Source organism: Lepidothrix coronata, unplaced genomic scaffold (genome assembly GCF_001604755.1).
Source record: "Lepidothrix coronata isolate B3197 unplaced genomic scaffold, Lepidothrix_coronata-1.0 Scaffold37, whole genome shotgun sequence".
In the NCBI taxonomy this organism is placed as follows: domain Eukaryota; kingdom Metazoa; phylum Chordata; class Aves; order Passeriformes; family Pipridae; genus Lepidothrix; species Lepidothrix coronata.
In genome coordinates, this window is record NW_016690217.1 from 2,456,587 (window position 1) to 2,476,682 (window position 20,096).

At 36.2% G+C, this 20,096-nt stretch overlaps 1 protein-coding gene across 1 annotated transcript in view; it reads right to left on the reverse strand.

The window, feature by feature from the left end:
- Nucleotides 1-563: 563 nt before the first annotated feature.
- Nucleotides 564-20,096, reverse strand: part of FER (FER tyrosine kinase) — a 155,518-nt gene continuing 135,985 nt past the window's right edge. The window contains exons 18-20 of the mRNA XM_017812659.1: nucleotides 15,199-15,353; nucleotides 11,838-11,960; nucleotides 564-8,651 (exon numbers count right to left, since the gene is read on the reverse strand). Of these exons, the coding sequence (XP_017668148.1) occupies nucleotides 8,509-8,651; nucleotides 11,838-11,960; nucleotides 15,199-15,353 (421 nt within the window). The 3' untranslated portion in view covers nucleotides 564-8,508. The remainder of the gene's footprint in view (nucleotides 8,652-11,837; nucleotides 11,961-15,198; nucleotides 15,354-20,096) is intronic.

Genomic DNA, 20,096 nt, shown 5'->3' on the forward strand with positions numbered 1-20,096 from the left:
GCAATCTGCTTCAAAATGCAACTTGTTTTTTGAATGTAATTTATTATTTTCTAATATAAAGGGAACAGAGGACTAGATCATGTAAAACATCCAGTATAAAGCCTTTCAATTGCTGCACTGCTTTTTCCTGGAAACACTTGCACATTTTGCTCTGCTGTTGGGGTGTAGAATACAACTTTGCTATTCAGCACGTAGCTTCTTAACACGATTCTGGCTCAAAGAGAAATGCATGGTGCAACATCCTCAAAACTGCAGAGCTCCAGCCCCAAAGTTCTCAGCCTGCTTCAACGTGTCCTTTCCCTTCTGTCCACTAGGCTACTACTTCTTTCAATACCTTCTGATATGCATAAGGTAAAAAAAGATTAATGCCAAACTGTGAGGTTCACACAGATATTAAATCTAGAAATTGCCCAAAAAATCAAATAAAATTGCGTTTTCCCCTGTGTGAAAAAGACTATTTTGAACTGTAGCAATTCCCAAAAGCAATGTTACTAGACCTTCCACTTGACTACAGAAGCAAATAAATAGACACAACCTATAAATATCAAATAAAATGAGACAGCTTGATACAAATATTTTACATTTATTGGAAGAGTACAGTAAAAAGGGAACTGCAGACTCATTAGTGGTAACTGGTCCAAAGGAGAAGACAAAGGACCATTCAAAAAAGGTCTGCAGTTTACAAGAATACTGAAAATCTGTTATATAACAGCCTAGGAAAATGAAAAGTTGGCTTGAGTTCTAAATGTAACTTTAAAGTATATAAAAAATTGGCAAATAAATAAAATTAAAATGCAGATCTATTTAAAATTATAAAGGACAGACAACTGGCAACATAAGTATTACACAGTTATCATTTTCAGACTTGATTAAAAGCCAGATAAACTCACAAATGTTGTTTCCTTTTTTTTTTCTCCCTTTTTTTAACATGTGTACTTTAGGGAAGAAGCACCCATTTCCAGTGTTATGTATTATCGTTCTGTTTCACAAATATATTATTTTTAAACAACAAAGAGCATAAAAGGTGCTTTACCTGACATTAAACTTGCTGGTGCATACTTTGGCACAAAATTCAATAGATATCTGAACACATTTGCACATGTATCTGTGCCCACTAAAGGCTACTGGTGTCAAAAGTTTTGCTTGTGATGGCAGGTCAGTGAACCAAATTTTTCTCCTTCCCCAACACCCCTCCCTCTGTCTCCAGCTGCCTCCAGCTACACAAAGGAAAAGTAACACATGCAACTTCAAAAACAGCAGTCCTACCAATCCTAGTCCAAGTTCTTTCTCTGGAAGTCATCTGAACACGCATGCAACTACACAGTCCTTTAACAGAAGGGACAAGGCAGGTGTTTACTGTTGGCTTTCACTCCTCAGAATTTCTCTGTAGAAGTCTGCCTGCCTTTTGTGTCCTGAGTGACGAGCCTATACCATTATTTTTTTCCCTATTACATGTTTTTAGCACTTTAGTAAAAATTAGATGGGAAGCTTGGTGGAAAAACAAGTTAACTTGTCACTTACAGGTAATGGTACAATTAACAGTTGAAACAAACACAGACATGTCAAGCCATGTCAGTTGAGACCTACTGAAAGATCAGTTCCCTGTACTGACATAACAATAATGCTTTATATCCTTAAGTTGCAGGTCTCAGCACTTCATAGTGTGTGTGTGGGGTGGTTGTGTATAATCACCAGTATAAGTAAATATTGTATGATATAGAGAACTCAAATTTCTGAAAGCAAAATGGATGACAATAATGAAAATTAACACTGTCTGGAAAGGTCTGTTAAGAAGAAGGAAGTTCCCAACAAAGCTTAGTTGGAATGAAGTCACTGCTGTTAACTTTAAAGGTACTGTTCAGATCTGGTCTGACAGCAAAATGATTCCTGTCTCAAGGAGCATATTTAGCTTTATATTGTTCCCTTGGTGGAGTAGGATGTTCTGTATTGTAAACTAGGCAGTCAAGAATGTTGTTCTACTGATGTCTTTTATGATGTGGACAATTTACAATATAGTTAGGGTCTGCAACTTGATTAAAAACATGATTTGAACTATAAGCTTCACCTGGTTTCAAGCTTACTTCAATTTTCATACAAACACATTGCCATAGGGATCAATGTGTAACATCCCCAGATTATTTCTGAGTCAAAAGCGGGACTATATCTGGACTTTTCTGTCACAAGCATAACTTTCTTGGTAAGTGAAAGGATGCCATCTGTGGTACATGGAGCCATCAGAATTAGGAAATGTTTGGGAGATGCAACAGTACAGATTACTACAGCAGAGCTCAGCTAGAAGTGTAGGATTACTGCAGCCCTCTCAATTTCAAGTATAGAAAGATTCTTTAAGAATTGAAACAATATCTCAGAGTGAAGCAGTTTACATAACAGTAATCCAAGAATTTTGTATTACTACTGCATTTAACAATTATGGAATTCTTCATATATTGAGAAAAACTGACCTAATTACATATAAAGACAGGACTGTGGATCTTTTTGTTTTAGCAATGAAAACTTCTGGCTTACACTTCCAACATCTGTAATCTAGAAGAAATCACTGATCTATCTGACTTTTCTTTTAAAAAGCCTAATTCCTTTATATTGATGAAGAGTTTCAATGCCTGGCTCACTTACTGTACTCACAGAGCTTAAGTTATGTACTTATCTATAAATACCTGTATTTCTAAAACCAGATGATGCTTCCAAATAGCAGAAATTTAGGATTTTTTCCAAGCCTTCTTTGCTCAGTGTGAATCCTAGGCTAGCATACTGGTTCACAGGCCATACTTATCTATATATACACAAAGCCAGTTATCACAAGTTTTATTTACAGAGCATTCCATCCTGTGAAGAAAGATTGTAGTTCATGGCTCTTCTATGTTTTCAATTTATGATCCCAGTCAACTATATTTGAGGGCTTTATTTATCCATTTTTTGTAAGTACAGCTAACAGTTTTTGATTTAGAGAAGGCACACATATCCAAGATCTGCAAAAGAACTACTCTTTCATAGCTATGATCTGAAACAGCTGCAAAGTAACAATGCTTGTAGCTGGTGACCTAATTAGTCTTTTACCTCACAAAAAAACCCCAACCAAAACATCTGAAAATTCTAATTTAAGTCTTGCCTAGATGATGCCTGAGAAAATGGTGTTCTAAACCAAGCAATAACATAGAACTGCCTGAAAATTAAACAACTCAGAGTTAACACCCAAGTTCCATACCTGGACATATATTCCAGTTGAAATTTTACATCAAAGAGACAGAGGGACATAACAGGGACATAATCATAACTTAGGGTTGGTGGTGAAGATAGTATTTCCTTGGAGAGAACAGCAAATACATCTCTGAACCTTTCTGTTTTATAGATCAGTAGTAAGGCTGAGACATAGGGACTGCTTTTGCGTATCTGACAGAGAATCAAAATCAAATTGGGACTTTGGAGTCAAAGCTGTGAAATTCAGGGGTATTAGCTGCTGATTTAAAGACAACATCTGGCTTCTAGCTCTTGTTCTATGTGGTGCTTATTATAATGAACACAATTACTCTGATAACTGAACATGGACACTACCAAAAACATGGAGCTACCAGGCAGATCTTGCTGGATTTTCAAGGACAGTCTTCCCTTCTTTGGTCTAAAAGTAAAGCTGGGTATTAAAAATGCACTAATATGCAATTCTGAAAAGCGTGTAAGAGCTGGAGATCACAGGTAAATTATCACTCTGAGGAAAGAAATGGTAGCAATACTTGAAAGACTGTTCATAATGTGACTAGTGAAAGGATTCTTCTGTTTCAAGCTGGAGCTTTCCACTTTTGAACCTTATTTATTTAATTAGGATGGGAAACTATCTCAGGGGATAGCTACTCATAAACTTGATAGATTTCTGAGGTTGATGCATTTTCCTAGTACGTTCTTACTGATGACTTTTTAAAGACTGGTTTTTTGCAGTTTTGTTTTTGGGGTTTTTTTTGGTTTTTTTTCAGTAAATCTGCAGAAGGAAACTGGAAGATAACATTTTTAATAGGGCTGATGTTTCAAATTTACTACATCTCTCTTAAAAACTGATGGTTGTTTGGACCTTCAGCAACACTGGATTTGTCCTGTGCTATCTAATTACTAACTGAAGTCGTGTTTAACTGAAAGTGAAGGATTGTATGAAAATGATCTTAAGAGGAAAAAAACATGTAACTTGGTGGGTAGCAGGGGTATTCTTTCCTCACTTGCCTAGCAAGAATGCTTTCAACATTATCCCAAGTCCTTTTGTGCTTTAGGGAAAAAACCCCTGTTCTTTTAATAGCAAACTATTCTATGCTTGGTCATAAAAATGTTACGAATACAAGTGCACTGGCATAACAAACATTTCTACTACCTTCAAACAGGATAGTTGTTACAGAAAGTGGATTATCTCAGTTAGCCTCTTTCTTTTTATTTCATCTTTATGAGTTATCATTTGTGACAATCAGCCATTTTCAGAACTGCTGCTCTTGAATATCATGTTTGATGACACTATTTACACACTAACTTAGGTCTTCAAATATTGCACTCTCTCAAGTCTGTCAGTAGCACTGACATTTACAGGATATGACAGCAAGAATACTGGAAATAGGGTTAGTATTTAATTACTACTGTTAATATTTGTGCAGCAGCATATCTGGGGAAATTTGGGAGGTAGGGGGCATTTTTTAAATGCTTCTGACAGTTTGTTACTCTGTAACCTCAGAAAACTATGGAGGTTTTCTCCTTTTTTCTCTACAATGGGTTCAAAAGGGATAACAAAATAGTTATAAGAGATAACAAATAGGTAACTTCATATTCGGTTTTAATGATGTGCTTATAGGATTTAAGTAAGCATAACGGGTGGTCAAAGACATGGATGAAAAAAGTATGAATAACTTAATATTTCCTTAACCAGTTTTCTGTTTCTCATCAGTAAGAACAGGCTTTGCAAACTGCAGTTCTTACTGAATAGCCTCGTGGTGATGCCTGTCCCAATAACAACTTCCAAAAAAATTTTAGGCAACTCTGCAAAAAGGTATATTTTTGTTAAGAAGAAATGCAATATAACTGTAGTTGATAAATGAAAAAGTTCACTGATTGGTTTTCATAAAAACTAATGAAAATGTACATTTCTAATATAATGCCTTGGTAGGATGCTAAATCTACAAGATCACCCTTTGCTGAAACAATGTTTGTTTTCAGCAAGACACTTTTCACTAATTTACTTTCCATAAAATAAAAGACTTAGGAATCCTTATGATTTCACTGATGACTGGACTTCAAAGTGAGTATGTGCTTATTTTCTAGTGAAAACAAACTAAGGATGCACTTTTTGCCCTTCAAGAAATATTCTTAAACAGATGAATACAATTCCTAGGAAAAACATGAAATCAAAATATAACCTGTTGAATCCTCTCTCATGTAACAAGCTGGGGTTAACAGTATTCAGTTTCTCCTGTTTAACAATGTACAAAAATTCAGGATTCCCTCAGGGTCCCCCTGGTTGGGATAGTGCCAGTATAAGAACTTATCCTGAAATGCATACTTGCAAAAGAGACTGTATCTGAACTTCTTTGTAAGTTCTCTATAATAAACACAGTCCATGAGCCAAGTGACCAGCATCTGGCTACCTAATGCAAGACTAAGTCATCAGAAGATCATGGATAGCAGATATGGCAGCTTTGCTCCTTGAATACCAAGTCTTTCTTTTAAATTTCAAGGCATGGCAGGCTTGCTTGTGAATTTGCCTGTGGGAAGTCCACAAACACATAAAACTAGTATGACACATAGGTATGGATTTCACTTCCTAAATTGTGTCGTTTCAACATTTACAAGTGAAATGTGATGAAAAAGCTCTGCCACAAATTGCCAAATTAATGATACGAAAACAGTTTCAATAATTGAAGAGACAAGTACCTGTGCTGAAATTTATTCTATACCCATAAACTCATTCTGGTAATGTCCCAGAAGTTTTGAACTGAACTGATGCCTACTTGAGGAACAGTAATAAATTTTCTTAATGCTGTAGAAATCCCAGGCTTCAAAAAGGCTTTAAATTTAAACAGAAGTGCGATACAAACTACAGAGGTTAACTGCTTCAGAATAAAATATTAGTCCAATTTTCATCCTTCTGTGAGAGTCAGGATAGTGACTGGTTAATTTAAGATAAAGAAAAGAGTATTTAATTTTATAAAAATAAAGCACTATTTCTGTGCTGTCAAGAGGTCATACGGCAGAGCAACAGTCCATCTCTTTAACAGAAGAAGAACATTAACTTTCCAGAAAAGCTACGAATGCTGATAGAGAAGACACTGTTATTCTTACTTGCAGACTTTAGTGATGCATACATAAGGACACGCAGTAGGGTGAATCTTGGATTTTTCCAAATGATTGTGAAACATTCCTTAAACCTTAGTACACTTGCACTTGCATTAGCACACTAGCAAATTAAGGCACAAACTCTGTGTATTACTTAGAAGCATACAAACTAACAAGAATGTTTCCTATTGCTCTTGAAAAGTATCTCTGGGCTACTTGAAGTACAGAACTAAGTAAATATATCCAGTACACTTATAACAAAGTTTTAATTTATGCCACCATATTTTCCAAGCACTACCTTCATGGGTGTATCTATATATATGTTTCCTTAGCTCCAAGAAAAAAATCACTTAAGAAATGCAAGAAGCACTCACCATTCCTGACAGTATCACCTCAAATACAGGTGATGTGCTCCCACACAACCATTCACTGTTGTATTTGGACACTAACTCTTATGTAACAGACAAACTCTTCTAGACTACACATATTTTGGTCACACATAGTCCTAAACCACCACTCAGTACTACTGTAAATACACCTTAGAGAGCAAAAATGATTCGGACAATAGAAAAGCCACCTTAACAGAAATAAAAATGTAATGTAGCCACTGACTTCACTCCACCTCAATCCCACTGTAACACTGCCCTAAAACATAGGGCTAATTAACATTCCAGATGCTGTGTTACTCATAATCCCTGTTTCTACTTGCAGTAGCAGCAATTGATATCCCTTAATCTGAAAAAAATTTAGTAAATTCTTAGAAAAATTTCAAGCACCTTAATGCTGGAATTCAGACCAGGATAGTGTCTGTAAACCTGTTTCTATCTCCATGTAGAGCCCTAGAAAATAATTCCAGCTGTAAAGAGGACCCAGAGTCAGAGTAACAAACTGTGCATTTCCTCCCTCCCCTTTCTAGTAAGCTTTTATTCTTTCTGGCCTTTTTTTTTTTAATACATATATATATATATACACACACACACAAAAACACAAGGTTTTAATTCCTGGTGAATTTAAACCTTGTTTATCCCCAATCTTTTGAAGTATGATTGCAATTATGTAAGAAAAATAGAAAGTTAGTATTTCTACTCTGCTGTTCCCAGCCTATCAGAGGCTTTAAACACGCTTCTTTACTTTTGGTTGCTTGAACAACTTCCTCATGCCATACAGAAGTAGTATTTTGCTTTGGACACTGTGATGGAATGTACTTTTGTTTAACATAATCTTTTGCAGGCTCCAGCTGCATTTTGAGAATTTTTACCAATTTAAGGGAAAAAATCAGGATTGAAAAGGAAATCTAGGGAAATTCTTTAACTCCTCTAAGATCAATGACACTTTTTATCTGCTGTTATCATTGGTAAACCTCTTTTTCTTGGCCTACTGCTTTACATATTCTTTGGAAGGCAGATGATTTGCAGTATTTCTTAACATATGTCATTAAGACTTAATATTGGTCTTTTGTTTCTTAAGGAAACAAATATGTCTCACTGTGTAAGAGACATATTAATGAATTCTGATGGCATCGTAGGAAGAAAAAAAAGGCATGGCTTAAGTAAATCACATAAAAAGTTAGAAGTATTTCTATAGTATGATGATAAATGCACAAGTAATTCAATCTGTACAGAGAAAATTCTGGATTTTACTGTTCAGTAAGCACATCTGCATCCAGAATCTGACTGACCTTCATCCTTAAAACCAAGTATCACTTCAATATATCAGCTGCAGAAAGAGTTTTAAAAAATATAAAAGTTTCTGGTTGAAATACTTGTCAAAACTGTCTTCAGTTGTAAGGCCAACATGTATGGCAGTCACTATATTAGAGTGATGACATACAGGACAGGGACAGCAGAGTGAGAACACACCTTAAGGTAGAAAAACTCTAAAAAATGTCACTAGCAGTTACTTGCTGTAAAACAGATAGAAGCCACAGTCCCTTAAATTTATAGTATCTGCTTTCCTATGTACATGTAATCTAAATTACAGTATTACTGTAACTGGATATATAGCATTTTGCAGTATGTATCTTTAACGCATCACTCAAGATGGTACACATGTATATAAAAAAAACCAGTTAATTTCAAAGTAATCTTAGAAGAATATTGCAAATAATGTTGGATAAATGCATAGTGTTTGAAGGGAAAAATTACTTCACTGGAAAATAAAGTCCCACACATTGAGTTTGGCACTTGTTTGTCACTATGTCACTTTCTTTTTGATTGAAGATAGCTCTTTCTGAATCTCACTGAATTTTGGCCGGTTTTCTGGCTTGTAGTCCCAGCACCTCTGCATTATTTTGTATATTTCTTCAGGACATTTTTGTGGTGCAGACATTCGGTAGCCTAGTACACAAGAAAATGGGGAAAATATTAAGTACTGAAAACCGATATTGCATATTTGCATATTGACAAATCTAATAAGAAAGAAGCAAAGTTCAAGATCATTGCCTTAAAAAAAATCTTCAGGGCAATATGAGGAAAGTCTTCAATATATAACCTATATGTGATAGATAATTATGAAACTAATTAAAGCTCAGGTACCAAGGACATTTCAGTTGTTCATAGTAAGTTGGCAGTGTGCTTCTCATCCCTTAGTCAGCAACCTGCACAGATTTGTCTCCTGTACCTTAGGAAGTATCTTCCCTCTGATTCCCTTTTTCTCCTCTTAGTGAGGAAATCAATAATAAAATGTTTATTATTGATGGGAGTAAATTTCTTAGCTCTATTTGAAAATGGATAAACTTTTATTCTCATGTCTCTTCCCTTTTCTAAGAAGTTCCCTCCCTATTTGCACTTTTGTCGTTTATGTTTCCTTTCTCCTGTTTTCTTCACTTTTTTATCTTCCCAGCATTTAAGACACTTTCTTTTCTCATTTGCTTAGATAGATAGTGGCCTTCCACACCTCTCTGCTGCCATCAGCTGAGGGAATTCTCTGACTTGGTGATGAGCAGGAAAATGGACAATCAGTTAAGCAAATCAGCAGCTAATCATTCAAAAGTCACAGGTAAGTGGCCATTTAAGCATATCATCAATACCCTGGACCAAAGAGGTGTACTCACAGCAAGGAAGACAACTTTCCAATGAGTAGGAAGTTGGGAAAAAATGCCAGGAGGACTGTATGGATGAACAAGGAGTTCCTCGACAAATTCAAATACAAAATCAGGTAATGGGAGGAACAGAGAAACACTGTCTTAGGACCCAAGGATGAAGTTAAGAAGGACAAAGCCCACATGGGATTGAATCTGGCCAGGGGTATCAAAGACAACAAGCAGGGTTTCTGTAAGTATGTAGGTGACAAAAGGAAGGCTAGAAAAAAATGTGTGCCTACTGCTGAATGAGGTACAGCATTCAGCAACACAGGACATGGAGAAGGCTGAGACACTGAATGCTTTCCTCACCTCAGTCCTTGCTAGCAAGACCTGCCTTCAGGAATCTCAAGCCCCAGAGACCAGGGTTAAAGGCTGGAGTAAGGAAGATGTGGTGGAAGAGGACTTGGTCAGGGAATAGTTACGTAAACTGGCCCTGATGGGATGCACCCATGAGTGCTGAGGTAGCTGGCTGATGTCACTGCAAGGTCACTCCCAATAATCTTTCATCCATCATGGTGACTACTGGGAGAAGTACCTGAAGAGAGGAATAAAGCAAATGTCACTCCTATCTTCAAGAAGGAGAACCTTGGGAACTGCAGGCTTGTCAGCATCACCTTGTTCCCTGGGAAGGTGATGGAGTAGCTAAATGCTTGAAACAATTGCCAGGAATCTGAAGGACAAGAAAGTCATCAGGAGTAGTCAGGCTCGATTCACCAAGAGCAAGTCATACTTGATCAGTCTGAAAAACTTCTACAGTGAAATAAGTGGCCTGGTATATGAAGGGAATTCACTAAGGCTTTCAAAACTGTCTCCCATAAAATCCTCACCAAGACACTGTTGAATTATGGGCTGGATGACCAGGAGGTGGAGTGAAAACTGGCTGAACAGTGAGTCCTGAAAGGAGGTGATGAGTGGTATAAAGACTGGTTGGAGGCCAGTAACTAGAGGTGTACCCCCAGAGTCAGGACTGGGTCCAATCCTGTGTCACATCTTCATTAATGATCTGAATGATGAGGCAGGTTTGTACCCACCAAACTGGGAGGTGGGGCTGATAAATCAGAGGGTTGTTCTGCCATTCAGAGGGACCTGGACAGGCTGGAGAAAGGGGCTGACAGGAAGTTCAACAACGGGAAGTGCAAAGCCTTGCACCTGGAGAAGAAGAAATCCTAGCACCAATAAATGCTGGGGGCTGTCCAGCTGGAAAGAAACCTGACAGAAAGGGACCTGCAGACCCTGGTGGACACCAAGGGATGAACATGCACCAGCAATGTGCTCCTCCAGCAAAGAATGCCAATGGCATACCGGGCTACATTACAAGGAATGTGGCAGCAGGCTGAGGGAGATCATCTGTCCCCTCTGTTCAGCACTGGTGGGGCCACACCAGGAGTGCTGGTCCGAGGCTGTGCTTCCCAGAACAGGACAGACATGGACATACTGGGGAGAGTCCCCTGAAGGGTCAACAAGATGACGGAGACACTGGAGCATCTTTCCTATGAGGAAATGCTGAGTGAACTCAAACTGTTCATCCTGGAGAAGAGCAGGCTCAGGGAGATCTCACCAATGTATATAAACACCTGCAGAGAGAGTGCAAAGAGGACAGAGCCATACTCTTTCCTGTAATGGGACCAGAGGTGATAGACACACACTGAAATACAGGGAATTCCTCTTGAACATCAGGAAACACTTTTGTGAGAGTGACTGACCACTGGCACAGGTTGCTTAGGGAGGTGGCAGCATCTCCATCCCTGGAGATATGCAGAAGCCATCTGGACACGGTTTTTAACTCTTTGTTTTAAATCATTTAACAGTGTTAGTAGCTTAGAGCCTATTTAAAAATTACACAGTAGTACTATGTAAAGCAGGAAGAGTTCTGAAATGTCAGTAAAGACGATGAAAATAAATCGAAGTTCTGAAATCCTGCTCATAGTTATTTGCTGTTTTAAGTAAAGCCTTTTGATTATTTTATAAAAGACAAATGTGGCTTCCAACACTCAAATAGCTTACCATTCTCCACCATAATTGTTCAATCTTTCTATGAACTGCTTTAATACAGAAGATTGAATGATACAGGTTTTTTCTGGCAGTTTAGAATATTTATACGTGCATGAGCATAATCTTAATTCATTCTGGTCAAGCCTCTGCTTTGCACAGCAGTAAATCCTTCTTCTCCATCTTACCTGTTGGTTCTGCAACAATGAAAGTCAGCATGCTGTAAGTCTGCCATCCTTTAAGTTACTGGTCAGTATATTCCTTTTATCAAAAGGCCAATATAGCACTTGACTCCTCCCAGAGAGCTACATTCAGCAATCTAAAAACCCTCATATTATTCTTTAAGAAGTTGTTACACAACTTGTACGTTATTTCTTTGTTGTTTTATACTGTAGGCACTATATCCTTATGGATCTATACAGCATTTCTTTCCCTCCCTATGAATATTTACCTTTCTCAACTTGTTCTCGTGCTTGTTGATTGGTCATTCCAGGGTATGGACATACTCCTAAACTGAATGTCTCCCACAAAAGGATTCCAAAGCTCCATACATCACTCTCAGATGTGTATCTCCCTAAGAAAAGGAAAGCAAACTCTCAGCTTAACATACAGAGAAATTAACATTTCAGATAATTATGGCCCAAAATTTTCTGTAGAGGTAAAGTGTTACATTGGCAAGCTTCAAGCATAACAAAGATGTAACTAGTAATATACATTCTGCAGACAACACAGTCTTCAGTATCACATTATCAAACAAATTATCTTAAAGACAATACCTAGGAATAATATAAGCTAACTTAAAGTTCTACTATTTAATAGACCTTAGCATGTCAGTTATTTTCATGCAACGTAAGAGTTTGTTTCCTCCTTAATGTACAAAAATTTCTTTTAATACAAAAGGATAGAAAAATGTTAGGTTTTCTCCCCTTGTTTATGATCACTTTTAATTAAAAAAATGATTTAAAAAAATTACCTTTCCCAGTTCTTCAATTTCACATAGCAATGAGTATTCTCAGAGGAGCTACCACCAACACAGTTTGTAAGCACAAGGAAGGCCTGGTTCTCATGCTCTGAGAAACTGATCTCTGAAAATTAAAGTATGGCTGGATCCTGAAGAACTGATGCACCCAATTACTTAAAGGAAAAAAAAAGTGGCCTGCTGGTTCCATTACCTTCAACTATGCCTCTGAGATAACAAAACAGATAATTGATAGATAATTGAATTCCAAGCCTCCTTATGGAATGACAGCTTTCTATTACAGCAAAAGAAGAGATCTTGAAGCAGATCTTTCTGTTGTCCCTGATGGATTCACATGAAGAAGGATGGATTCACATCAGAAAGTTAAGGCTCCTAGCCTTTTGCAGCAGGATCAGGGAAAATGTTACCTTAAAAATCCATTTTCAACATTACTTTCAACACTTTTCATGACTATTCTTTGTTCCGTACTATTACTTTGTATATATGTGCCTTTATTCTTTAAAAATACCTGCTTGTGAGTGTATTGTTTGTTTATCTCTAATCGTCCAACAACCCAACTAAACTACTTCTGACTAGAAAAAAAGGGAAAATACATGTAAATTACAGTGACTGTTGATGACAGTGATAACTGTTCTGACACCAGAAAATTCAGTTTACTATTAAGACTAAATATCACTTCCAGCTGTGCCACATTGGCCTGTGTGCCTAATAGATGCCAATTATAGACATTCACTATGCTCTTTGTACTAAGATTAGTTTTCTTGTCTATGTATCAACTCCCCAGAGTTTGGCATTCAGTAATCTAACAATTTTCATTGACAGCATTTAGCAGATACAAGATAGGTGATTAGGGTGTTTTTTAAAAGAACATACAAGTTCTGCACAGTTAATTACACTTTCCACTATTACATTATCTGGGGAAAAAAAAGAAAGGCCTGTTCAGAAAAAACAAACAAACAAACCCATCACACATTAATATTAACATCACAACAGCTGCAAGTAATGGAAATAATATAGCTCCAAGCAAAAATAATGGTATGGAATGGGACTGAACAGCACCCACTGAACCAAAGGTTCCATCTCTCAAAAACTCCAACAGCATTGGAACTTTGCTTATGACATCTGACACAATGCCCTAACCACTCCATTTGCCCTAATCTGGTTTCTAGACTTCACAACTTGTGTTTTTTCTTAATTTAAAACCTTTTAGTGACTGCTTTTAATTTGTAATATACATTGAATTCATCAGTGACTTAAAAAAAATTAACTTTTTTGCAGTCTTGAGCACTTTAGCATTCGAGTAATGGTTATATGGCCCTATTCCTCATTTTCTTCCAACTCTTAAATCCTGACATTAAGGACAGACATGTCCAGTGGTTGCCAACTGGTTTTGAAATACTGCAGATTCAGTTCTATTCTGACATCTTAAATACTTTCAATCTTACCTACACAAATCAATGCAATTCTTACAACCATATTATTAGGTTGGAAAATAGTAAAACACAATTCCATTAGTTTTATTCACGTCTTTCCCAGAAACCTTTTATGACATTTTGAAAGTTGAATATTACACTACTGAACTCATTAACAGATGTTTGAGAAGGCTTACTTTCCAAACACTACAGAAAATTACTTATAGCTGCTTGAATATGTATGCCTTTTAGGAAACATGAAATAAGTATGAAAGATAGGTTTCCATAACATGTGAAATATACTGTATGCATTTCTGAAACAACAAAAATAAAAATCCAAATCACCTTTCATAGTTGATCAAACATCCAAAAAAGTGTTTCACCAGTGAATGTCAGCAACACTAAGACCTCTCAGAATAATTGGTAATACAGGATCAATTACTGTAACTAAGTTTATTATTATACTGTAACTAAGTTTATTATTAGCCTTTCAAAGGGATGATCTGCTTTATTGTGTTATGTCATTAACTCCTGCAAAAGTGTTAATGAGAGGAAGCATTTTGCTATCAATCATAATTTACAAACTTATTATTTCCAACGCATGATTTCTGAAAAAGGACTTTAAGAGATGGCAGAAATATTTATAGACACTTCAAATGAAAAATTTAAAAATATTTTTTTCTAAGTACTCAACTAAAGAATTGGTTGAGAGAAGTACGTTCAGAACATGCCATCATTTATTTTAATGTGTTGCCCACTTTACCTACAAGAACTTGTTCTTCTAGATTCACGCAAGATAAAAAGCTAAATACAGTAGCTTCTCTTTCTGTTTGGGAACTATTACCCATGTAGTATGGACATTTCACTTAGTAAGAAATAATGGATTTTTACACCCAAGATAACAGCCCAGCAATACACAAAAATGCAGGTAAAGAAAAGCTGCAGTTAAAAAAAAATATAAATCAGTGACTGTCCTTTTCACCAATGCAATGAATTATCTAACACAGTGTTTTAGTAACACTTTCTACCACTTTAACACTTTCTACCATTTTCAGTGAGGTGCTAGAACACTCACTGCCATAAATATGCAGAACTTCCCATTCGTTTTGCTAATGATCATGATTTAGATGACTGATGAGTCTGTCTATAGAATGAGTCAGCAACATAACCAAAGCACTATACTATTGCTGCATAACAGCAATTCTGATGTTGCTGCCTTATTTTTCTTGAAGGCAAACCACTGTTTCTTACATAAATAAGACTGAAAAATTAAAATTATTTTAAACATCATTAATTTTGAACTGGGGACTAGGAATATATACGTATATACTCAAAATATTGCCCATGGTGTGGTCCTGGTGCTCCTTACTCTACACTGGATTTTATTTTTCTTTTGTGAGAAGATACATGTATATCCTTACCATAGTTCAGAGCTTCTGGAGCAGTCCACTTGATAGGAATCTGCTTTAGGCCTGATGATGAGTACACACCATCATCCTCCTGCCGGGACATTCCAAAATCACTTATTTTCAAGATGTTGCTTTCACCTACCAAGCAGTTCCTTGCAGCCAGGTCTCTGAGTTAGAAAAAGAAATAAACACCCACATTTTTACATGTTTGAAAGTACTTGAAGTAATTTAAAATGGCTGAGCCCCTCAGCCAGGATGGTGGCACTTCTCCAAAAACTTACTTACAACGGGGTAAAAACCACTTCACAGCAGTTGTGGAAAACTGCTGAGGAGTGATGGAGAGGGAGAAAAGTGAGAAATAATCTGTGAACACCAAGGTCACTGAAGAAGTGGGGGCAGACACTCCTGGTGCCTCAGCAGAGATTCCTCTGCAGTCCATAGAGAGGACCCAGAATGGAGCAGGGGAAGAGTGTGAGTGGGAAGAAGGATAGAGGTGCACTTATGGACTGACCATAATCTCCATTCCCCATCCACCCCTCAGGGGAGGAGGTGGAGGATTCCAGAATGAAGAAGTGCCTCAGAAGAACGGAAGGGTGTGGGGGGAAAGTATTTCAGTTTTTGTCTTTATTTCTCACTATCCATCTCTATAACAATTTGTAATATATTAAATTTATGCTACCCAAATTCAATCTGTTTTGCTGTGATGGTAATTAGTAGGTGATTTCCCTGTCTTTATCTTGATCTAGAGCTTTTTTGTCTTATTTACTCCACTGTCCTGTTGAGGAGGGGGAGTGAGAAAACAGCTGGATGTGTGTCTGGCAGCCAGTCAAAGTCAACTCACCATAACTGCTCTCTGTGGTCACAGAAATAAACCCGCAGATTAACAAATCAGATCTTATGCAAAATGAAACAAGAGTTGAAGAAGCATCCTTAAATGTGTTCCAATACTTACAAAAGACAGTGAGAAAACAAGGAAATGGCTCCATCTTCTCTCTGCCCATCTCATCTTAGCATTAGACTTCCCATCAAAAATAAAAAGCTACTCAGCATAGGAAAAGGAATTTTGGCTCAGTGATGCATGAGAAGCTTTGAAAATCAAAGCCTTCCTTTCTGTCTCTTCATCTCAAACTTGTTTTTTTAGTTTAAGAGACAGAATGTCATAATACCTGATAAAAGACCTACTGTGGCTTTTCCACATGCATTATAAACATACTAAATGCAAAATATTTTTAAACTAAATTTACTGTGTTTGTTTTCAGCTTAAATAGCTAATATGCTCACAAATGGCTTGTCTTATGTGAATATTCCAGAAAAACTACATTAAGTTTAATGTTTTGGACTGTAGGTATACCAGAGTTTTGAAGTGAATCCCCATAGCAGTTAATGCACATCCCCTGGTTTTTGAAGAATGACTTTGGTGCATGCAAACTTGATTGTTCTTGGAAGAAACTAACTTAGAATTCTGGCCACTATGTGTACAGAATTTGCTTCTATAGCTAATGCAGAAGGAAAGGTCTGAACCAATGACAGACAGCTTCAAACACTATCCACGGTGGGGACATTAACGACAAAGGACTGAACTATCTTTAGTCTAAAGTAAAAGCCTTGAGCCATATGTAAGGATGCTAAACTCCGTACATCTCTTTTGATCAGCTCATCCATATTGGACTACATTATGAGATATGAAGACAGAGCCTGTGTATGAGCCTAAATACTATACTATAACTTGATTTAAGAATTTTAGCATATTTGATTCACACAGCTTTTCTGCCACTAAGGACATTTATGGCACTTGAGCTTGATGTTACAGTGATAAAAATGAAGTTATTCTTGCAGTTTGAGAATATGGACCATTCAAAACCACAGTGCATAAATATGCAGTATGTTAGATAGTTTGATATATGGTATGCTACAGAGTTAGCATGTGGTATTGTTATATATAGCTATATTGATTAAAGTAAGAGAGCTGCAAAACAAAATCAAATTGTTATTGCTTATACTCAAGTGTGTAAAAAGTATTACCATGAAACTTCAAGAATTTATGGTTTAGGTTCCAATCATAGTTCAGTAATTAGTTTTTTTATCGTTTTACTCAATATAGTCTAGATTTTGCAACTGATGCACATAAGCAATGGAAAAAGTAATGAGGTCGTATCTCAGAGAAAATTTACAGTTAATTGAAACCACTACTACATCTTCCTACCTGGAGTCTGACCTAGTATTTAAACATGTTCTGAGTCAGATTAAGGAAAATCTATGTACAGAGCTGCCTTAGGTTTATGCCTCATGCATAAGTCTGATTATTAGGGAAATGTATCATAAATAGTGCACAGTATGATGCTTCTAAATAAAGATTATGCTCAGTTTGCATAATTTTCATCTGTTTCGTATGTGAGTTTTCTTTTATATTCAGAATCATCTAGAGAAAAAGTTTTTCATCCTTACTGAAAATTTACAAAAACACTTGCATGAATATCAACTGGTGTCTGTGGGAGTTAGTAAAGTACGTGACACTACATTCAGGATGTACATAAATTAACACTAGATCTTTCAAAAGACCACGGACACATTAAGTTTTTGCTTCATGAAACAGTGTTTTTCAAGCTCTCTATTAGCTGGCAGCGGGTTGCACAATTATACTATTCAAGCTGCCACGCTGCACACAAGTGCCAAGGGAGGAATCATGAGCCAGTGGTCAGCTAATGGTCCACAACTTGTGCTGATGGACATAACTATCACCTCCACCATGAATCGTATCAGATAGAGAAGCATTTTCATTGCCACCTTCCTTGAACATAAGTAAAATCTTAAGAAATAGTGAGTTCCAAGCTATTAAAAATAAGATAAAAAAGGATACATTACTAAACTTAACTTAGTAATAAAGCTACAAATAGCAAATGAAATGTAGTAGTGCTCATTATGAGTCTCACAGTATTAATAACTTTTTCTGCTTTTAGCTAAAACTGTTACATTTTTGAAGCTATAATACTATGTATTACTTTTAATACATCATTTGTAAATAAAGTCTTTTAAGCCCTTAATATGTTCACTTCTGACATAAGCAAATTTGCCTTTTTCCCATCTTCATGAGTACAGTAGGCTCTTTCTCTCACTTATTTAGAAAATACTTTAGATGTGATACTTTCATTCCTCAGGTATACAAATGTCCTGAAAGAGTGTCTTGTTAGCATTTCTGCTGTCATTTTACATCTGTTTGACATCCTCAGGATTTGTTGCTGAATTTTACAGATATATATCTATTTGCATGCTTAAAAGCATTTTTAAAAACATTGTTACACTGAGAACTACAGCTACATCAAGTTTTGGGGCTTTTTTTTAGTATTATTCTGAAGGTTTGGTTAAGATTTTGCTGTACTTTTCAATCAAATTCTTGACTGTTTCTCATCATGTTTGACAGCCTCCTTTAAAAGGATGTTCATATTTTTCAGTCCAGAAACAAGAGAAAAATATAAAAGATGCTTTTAGTCATTATTACAGAATTTATAGTCATAATATGAAAAGAAAAATTGCATCAGCAATTATGACATCCATTGATTTAAAATAATAAATTACAGCTTTAATTTTCTTCCAGTTTCCATGATTCTAATTAATTTCTATTGGCTACAAATAAAAGGAAGTAGTTCTAGTATAATATTGTTAAGGGGCATATAAAAACCCTTTACTTCTTACCCTTTCATATGAAATACACACAACAAGAGTTTCATTCCATATGTGTGATAAGCAACAGGAATGAGGGAAAACAAGAAAATGTAAATAACAGGGCTGATGACCAAAACCAATATTAAATCAATATTAAAGATAACATCAATATTAAATACTTATAGTAAATTAGGACTCTTTCTACATGGACATTAAAAACCAAACCAAAACAATAAAAACCCCCACCCAAATCAACTATGTTCTATTTGTATTCTTTCCCCTGAAAAATAAGTGTCTTCCTTCTCCCTAAGGTAGGTCAACATCCTGAAGTACAGATATAATTGCATGAAATTAGGTGTCTCTGGAGCATTTTTTTTTCTTGTACAGCATTTGCTACTTACTGCAGTAATTCCAAAACATCAGTATTTCTCTTTAACACAGAATGCAGGCAAATATTCTCTATTTACAATGTTAAAGCTCTACAAATTGGGCACAAATTACACCGAGGTTCTGTAGAATAAGTTCCTTAGTAAAAGAAAAGCTGACTCTCACTATTTAATACTAAGGATATGTAAGTTCCTAGTGCTATTAGAAAAGAAGTGCCTTCCTCTCAACTACTAACAAATAAAAATTAGTGTGTAATTTGGAAATTCTCTTTTTAAGCACTGCAGTGCAGTCCCTGTCAACACAAACAGAACATCTACTAGAATCATTAATATGGGTTGAATATGCTCAAACTGCAAGAGGTAGCTCACAGAACTCTGCTATTTGCTATTGAATTTTTGCTAAAAATTCAATAGTCACTTAAAGAGGAATTAGAGGAAATTTCTCTATGCTGGGAGTTGTTGCCACCTGGATTTATGTCTGTCAGTAAAGATGTAAACCTACTAAACTTTAAGAATACATTTATACCCTTTCCCCATTCTCCTTCCACCTTCCACAGAGCAAGTAGTATGCAGTATTTCAATGGAATTCCATCAGTTAAAGAAAATCAAAACAAGAGAGTAAACTCCTCATTACCAAACCAGCAGCACAGACTGCCTCACTAAACTAATTAGTTATTTTATATCCCATTCGTGGATCATGCCACTAAAATACTCCTAGGTGATAAAAGCAAGTAATTAGTAAACAGGATCAGTTTATCTCCTCTGCACATTAAATTCAATGAAAATGTCTATTACCTAAACAACAAAAAAGGGGGCGGGAAATGAAACTAGAAGTGAACTCACTGTTTTTTTTGTGGACTGTAA